Source organism: Myotis davidii, unplaced genomic scaffold, assembly GCF_000327345.1.
Source record: "Myotis davidii unplaced genomic scaffold, ASM32734v1 scaffold26, whole genome shotgun sequence".
In the NCBI taxonomy this organism is placed as follows: Eukaryota; Metazoa; Chordata; class Mammalia; order Chiroptera; family Vespertilionidae; genus Myotis; species Myotis davidii.
This window is the reverse complement of record NW_006299245.1, coordinates 5,852,874-5,859,897: the sequence shown is the minus strand read 5'-3', so window position 1 is coordinate 5,859,897 and position 7,024 is coordinate 5,852,874. Positions and strand designations below refer to the sequence as shown.

Sequence of the window (7,024 nt, the reverse complement as noted above, 5' to 3'; positions counted from 1 at the left end):
AAAATACCACTGCTCTCCACCTTTATTCTATCTTATACTTAGCATCTACCCTGCGTATCTAACCACTCAGGACCTGTTGTTAATGGCCTGGCATTTGTAACTAAAGTTTCTTCTCTCTATATCCAAAATGTGTGTGTGTGTGTGTGTATATACAGCAGGTAAGTTCTGTAAAGCTGCTTTGGTGAAAAAGCATGTTTCCAACCCATAAGCTTCTAACTAGTGATAAAACCTGAATATAATACTTAAACCTTAACACATAAATATAGTGTATCACTGTCATCGATATTTACTTAAGTATTATTTACATACTTTTCTCTATCTACTTTAAGAATAATAAATATCTATATATATAAAAGGCTAATATGCAAAGTGTCCCCTTGGGAGTTCCACTGGGAGACCGGGAGTTCGATCGTTCACTATGACATGAGCTGACCACCAGGGGGTGGTGCGAAATGGAGGGAGGTCCCGGCTGGAGCTGGAAGGCCCCCATCTGCCCTGATTGCCAGCCAGGCCTAGGGACCCTACCTGTACACGAATTTTGTGCACCAGACCTCTAGTTTAATAAGAACTACCATGAGCCAGAGACTGTGATAAGCATGTTCTAGGCATTATATTATTGATCCTCGTAGAGGTGCACTGTTAGTCCTGCTTTCTAGTACAGGAAACTGAGGCTCTGAGAGGAGAAATACTTGCTTAAATATATTGTGGCCAAATGACAGCCGGGACTAGAACCCCTATTAACTCATCCCAGAGAAGAACAGCTTTGTTTACATTGATTTGTCTTTTACATTCAAAGTCAATTAAGCTTTTAGAAGCCTCTAAATCTCTTATGCTATTCACAATGCCTAATTCAGTGTTGGAGATGTACTAGGGCTTCACAGTATATATGTCAAATTAAATATGTGTGAGGGAATTTTATTTATATAGTAGTCACACAGATTATTTAGGAAATTCACTTTACTCTTATGTACAAAGGTATAATTCATAAGTACTTTGGATCTCCCAAATAATGCTTAGAGTGTAAATGAGAACATGAATCTGTCCTCTCCTGGCAACACTATAGAATGGAAAACATCATTTTCTATTCTCAATAAAAATTAACTTAGAGAATAAGTTAGATAACATATAGCTCTAAGTAACATTTTATGTTATTCTAATCTTCTTACATATATTAAAGCATAGATATATAAGTAACTGCATAAGTGTTTAACTTGTACAGATGTTTTAATTACTATAGTACTAGAGGCCCTCAGCCCAGCCTGCATCCTCTCTAATCTGAGACCTCTCAGGGGATGTCTGACTGCCAGTTTAGGCCCGATCCCATAGGGATCCCATAGGGATCGGGCCTAAATTGGCAGACAGACATCTCTCTCACAATCCAGGACTCCTGGCTCCCAACCACTCAACCGCTCACCTGCCTGCCTGCCTGATTGCCCCTAACTGCTTCTGCCTGCCAGCCTGATCACCCCCTAACCACTCCCCTGCCAGCCTGATCGATGCCTAACAGCTCCCCTGAAGCCCTGGTCCCCACCAACTGCCCTCCCCTACAAGCCTGGTTGCTCCCAACTGCCCTCACCTACTGGCCCGGTCTCCCCCGACTGCCCTCCCCAGCAGGCCCGGTCACCCCCAACTTCCCTCCTCTGCCAGCCTGGTCCCCCCCAACTGTCCTCCTCTGCTGGCCTGGTCCCCCGCAACTGCCCTCCCCTGCCGGCCATCTGTGGTGACCATCTTGTGAACACATGGGGGTGGCCATCTTGTGTGAGGGCTTGTCGGTTAATTTTCAAATTACCTCTTTATTATATAGTATTCTCACCAGTTATTTAATTTTGATTATTCAAAGACAGCAAAATATAAGGAAATGTCACTAGACTGGAATTTAAATAAACATATATAGATGTCTCAGCTCCTCTTCCTTATTCATGTAAACAAAGCAAATAATTAAATTCTCTAAGTATCTGTCTTCTTGTTTACAAAATGGGAATAGTATCTGTTCTTTCTAAGTTTTGGCATTTTTGAGGACCAAATTAGTTATGAAAGTCATGAACCACTGAGATTGTTAAAAATAGGTATAAGGAAGAAAAAAGCTTTTAGACATAAGGTAACTATTACCTTTTGTTTTTTCGAAAGGTAACTTTGAATACCCTTTTATGAAGAGACATGAGGAAAGTTCCTATCAAAATTTCACTTTTTATACAATTTTCAACAGGTTCACCAAGTATGGCATGATGAAATTGATTTAATCATTTCTCAGTATGGATCTAAAGATGTGCCTGAAGACATACTTAAGTGGACTATTCTGAATGCTTTACAAAAAACAGTAAGACAAAATTAGCATACAACTAAAAATTAGATGTCAGAGGTGATCATTGTAGGATAGAGAGGAATAGAGGGAAGGGTAGAGGATAGGGACAGAGAAAGGAGACATTCTTTTATTTCTTCCAAAACAAATAGGGTATAATCGCGTTGTCTCCACTTACAGATCTTAGTTGTCTCTTCCTTTTGTAACTTACAGCTCCTTTTCTGGGTTAAGTGATGTGCATTTTAACCTGGTTTCCCTAGGAAAGTGTTGGTGGTCTTTGCCAAGTAGGGTCATCAGTCCTCCTGCAACCTTGGGAGGTAAGTGTGAGCACAGTCCGAGCTGGCAGCAAAGTAGCATGACGGCTCCCATTTGAGCCTGCATGTTTGGATTACCACACAGTAGCTTTGTGTGTGATCCTGGGCAAGTAATTTTCTTAACTTCACATTTCATATTAGTAAAATGGGCAGAATAACTCCTACCCCTAGTTGGCAGGAATAAATGAAGTAATATAGAGACTATTTAGAAAGCCTTAGATCTGGAACATAGCAGGCAGCTAATATTTATTAGCTAATGTTGTTAGGGTTATTATTGAACAGTTCAGCTATTTCTGGGCAGTGAAGGGAATTGGTACGGTCAGCCAAATAACGTACAGGAAGAGATCAGCACCTGAAACATTTACATAGTACCAGTTCCTTTTGTAAGTGCTTTGCATGTATTAACTCACTTTATCCTCTCAACCAGTGTGGTCAAACTATCATTCTCATTTTATAGATGGAGGACAGAGAGATTCAGTAACCAAGCCAGTGTCACCCAGTTAATAAGTGGCAGAGCCAACATCCAGTCCCAGACAATCTAGCACTAGATTTTGTATTCTTAACTGCCACTTTAGATGCCACACATAGAAATAGTTCATTATTTTTGGTACCTTTACTAAACAAAATGCATTTTAGGAGAATTGAAATGTAATTATAAATGTTTTATTCTGCATATGTTTTTTTTTTTCTGATGTATGTGAATTGTAGCGGTATTCCATTTCCAGATTGCATTACAACCTTTTTTTTTTTATGGTCATAAACTGATAAATGGTAAAACAAGTCTATGTATGACATTACTATCATTAATGAGAATCCAACTTAAAGTTCCTAACCATGAATATAATTGATATCTTATATGTAGGTTTGATTGATTTAACTAACTTTTAATATCCAAGCTCTAAAGCACTATTAGAGTCATTCAAGATTCCCAAGTTCTTGTCAAAATTGTTGGTACATATTATACATAGACAATACTGATGTTATAACTTTCAATAACAAGTTTAGAAAAACAATGAAATATTCACTTTAACCTTCTCTTGTTTTCTAGATGTCAAATATATAAACTGATTTTTTTCACATCCTCCCAGCTCAATAGAATAGGAAATGAGACATTTATTAGATGTTTGATCATCTCTGTGACTATCTTCCTTATCACCTTTTTGGTTCTTTGTTGCAGTTTTTCACACAATACAAAATTGAAAGTTAACATCTCACATTAATCCTAAAGAAAGTAGATTAACCCTCTTTATGTATCCTAAACATATATGGCAGCATAGTGGGGATAAATATATAGAAAGATAATTTCTATAGTTAAGAAGAGGATTCTTTCTTCTATGTTCTGGCCCGAAACATGGTTGTAGATTTGGTAAATCAAGCATACCTTTCATTCTGGGCTCCTATAAATAAATTCAGATATAACAATTTCAGCCAAACATAGTCCACTTATCAAGTAGAGATCTTTACCTCTTGTTGACATCAACAGTACCAGCAACAATATAATAGATTAAACAAACGTGTACTTATTTACCTAATTCACTACATTTTAACGGAGAATAAATTTATCATGAAAACACTTTAATGTGCATGAGCATTATATAATTACCTGCATTTTGAATATTTTATCGTAAAATTCATAAAAATATTTTTCCTAGTTGCAGTGTTGTGGCCAACACAATTACACAGATTGGATAATGAATGAGAATAAAGAAAATTCAGAACAGGTGCCATGTTCTTGCACGAATTCTACATTAAGAAAGTGGTTTTGTGATGTGCCACTGAATGCAACTTACTTAGAGGTAAAGATAAGTCAAAGCCGCTGCAAATATTTTACAGTGACTTTTTAAAAATTTTATTTTGCAAGTCAATTTATAATTCTGAGCCAATTTTTATATAAAGACAATGTTATTTCTGGTGGTTAGGTTCTTCAGTGACTTACCTAAATTGAACTCATATTTAGGTGATTGCAGTACTATCTCAGGTATATAATAAATAAGTAAACTTTCTGGGAGTATCGTATGTGATCTAAGTGCTACTAGAACTTGGGATGCCATCAACCTTTCTTCTCAACCTTCCTTCCCAAATCCTTGCAGAGGAAGGGGGCGCTATTGGCAACTCTCACTATTGGTCGGAGAGCTGCCATACCCGTACTAAAGAGTATGGAGATCGGCAGAAACTGAAGGGAGGGGATCCCAGCAATGACAAAAGTGGTATTCAGGTACATTTGGCAGAATTGAGAGTACAGGTTCACCCGGAACAATGACTATTTGCAGGTATGGAATACTGATGGTCTAGAGATTTCCACCCCAAGAACTTCTAATACTTTGTATAGTTTATTTACTAATGCCATTCTAATTTTAAGATGTATCTTTTAATTATATAATTTATTCATAAATAAATAGAGGATTTTAAAAAAATTAAATATATTTTTATGGATTTCAGAGATGAAGAGAGAGGGAGAGAGTGATAGAAACATCAATGATGAGAGAGAATAATTGATTGGCTGCCTCCTGCGAGCCCCACACTGGGGATAGAGCCCACAACCTGGGCATATGCCCACACCGGGAATCGAACAGGTGACCTTTTGACTCCAGGGCTGATGCTCAACCACTGAGCCACACCCGGCTGGGCTAGAGGATTTTTTTTTCTTTTATTATTATTAGTTAGGGTATTACAAATGTGTAGAGGATTTTTTTTTGAAGCTTCTGCTATTTGGGTACTAATCATTTTAGGTGCTAGTTATATACCCTATTAAGTTAAAATTGTCTGCAGTTAAATCCCTCTAAAACAATAAATTTCTGATTTCAATTGCATGACAACGTCTTAGTAACTTTAAAAGTAGCAAGCAAGGTGTCCTGTCATCACATGAAGCTCCCTGGATTAAAACATTGTCTCCAGTTAGACACTGATTTGTTTTTCAGACTTTATTAAATGTCTAATGTCTGTGTCTCTTCTTATTGGTAATGGAATTATGTATAAAACTATCTCAATCTCCAAGTTAACTTAAGTGACTTTTTTTCCCCTTAGGGTTGTGAAAATAAAATCAACACATGGTATCAAGCTAATGCTTTATCATTAATTGGAATTAACTTTGGACTTTTGGTTTCAGAGGTAAGGTTTTGTTCCTGTGTTTAAATATAAAAATATTAAGTATAAATAATACAGAATAATCTATGGAACAAACAGCTGGAGACCTAATCAAACAAGTTAATCTAACAGTGGTTACAATTCCTCATGTTGTGACCCAACCATAAAATTATTTTCGTTGCTACTTCATAACTGTAATGTTGCTACTGTTATGAATCGTAATGTAAATATCTGATATGCAGGATGGACCCCTGTGAAAAGGGTCGCGACCCACAGGTTGAGAACCGCTGAATAGGAGACAGGATCTTGAGACTTTAGCACCAAGAGAGGGATTGGTCCAGCTGGAGGTGATATCCCTAAATCAGCTAAGTCAGTGGGGATTGTTAATAAGGGGTCATACTGGCCTGTATCCTATAATTTCACTGCTTTGTGATATTTAAAAAATAATAATTCCTATCTCAGCAGCCAGAGCACCATGTTGGCAAGTTGGCAAACTTCTGAAATTTGGGCAGATGTTTGACATTAGTAAATCTATTCACTCCTAGACTCATTCATTCATTCAGAAAATTTGGAGGGTGGTGAATATCTGCTGTCATTCAGATACTATACTAGATGTTAGAGATACATCTATGTTATGGAAGCAACATAGACATATTTCATGACCTGAAGGGTGCCAGCTACAGAGCTGAGATTCAGAAGCAAGACTTCATTTTCCAATCTCAGTGACAATTGATAAGAGCAAATAAAGGCTATGGATTCAAGAAAACTGTAAGTGGACAGATTATTACAGTGCAGACTATAACATTGGAATCCTAATAATAGCCAAACATAGTAATTGACCGTACCTTCGCTACACCTCCCATTGGCTAATCAGTAAGATATGCAAATTAACTGCCAACAAAGATGGTGGCTAATTTGCATACTGCAGGCAGGGCAGGACAGCGCAAGCCGCCAGCACCAGCCGCCATCCAGGCCCCCGTGGGCAACATCAGAAGCCGCCTGCCTGCTGCCCGGGACCGAATCTGGTCCCTGGCCGCAGGCATGCCGGCCCTGCAAGCCCCAGGAGCTGCCAGATATGGCAGTAACTCTATCAGTAAGCACTCTGAAAGTCAGTGGCATAAATGTACCAATTAAAAGACAGATTATGAGGGTGAATCAAAAACAAAGCCCACTTTAAGTATAAAGACACATATAGATTAAAAGTAAATGAATGAAGCTGCAACCTGTTTTTCTCAGTGGATAGAGCATTAGCCCGTGGACTGAAGGGTCCCAGGTTAGATTCCAGTCAAGGGCATGTACCTCAGTTGCTGGCTTGATCCCCAGGTCC

At 38.2% G+C, this 7,024-nt stretch overlaps 1 protein-coding gene across 1 annotated transcript in view; it reads left to right on the top strand.

The window, feature by feature from the left end:
- Positions 1-7,024, top strand: part of TSPAN19 (tetraspanin 19) — a 12,379-nt gene that overhangs the window by 2,655 nt on the left and 2,700 nt on the right. The window contains exons 3-5 of the mRNA XM_015571111.1: positions 2,207-2,317; positions 4,266-4,409; positions 5,638-5,721. Coding sequence (XP_015426597.1) covers positions 2,207-2,317; positions 4,266-4,409; positions 5,638-5,721 — 339 coding nt within the window. The remainder of the gene's footprint in view (positions 1-2,206; positions 2,318-4,265; positions 4,410-5,637; positions 5,722-7,024) is intronic.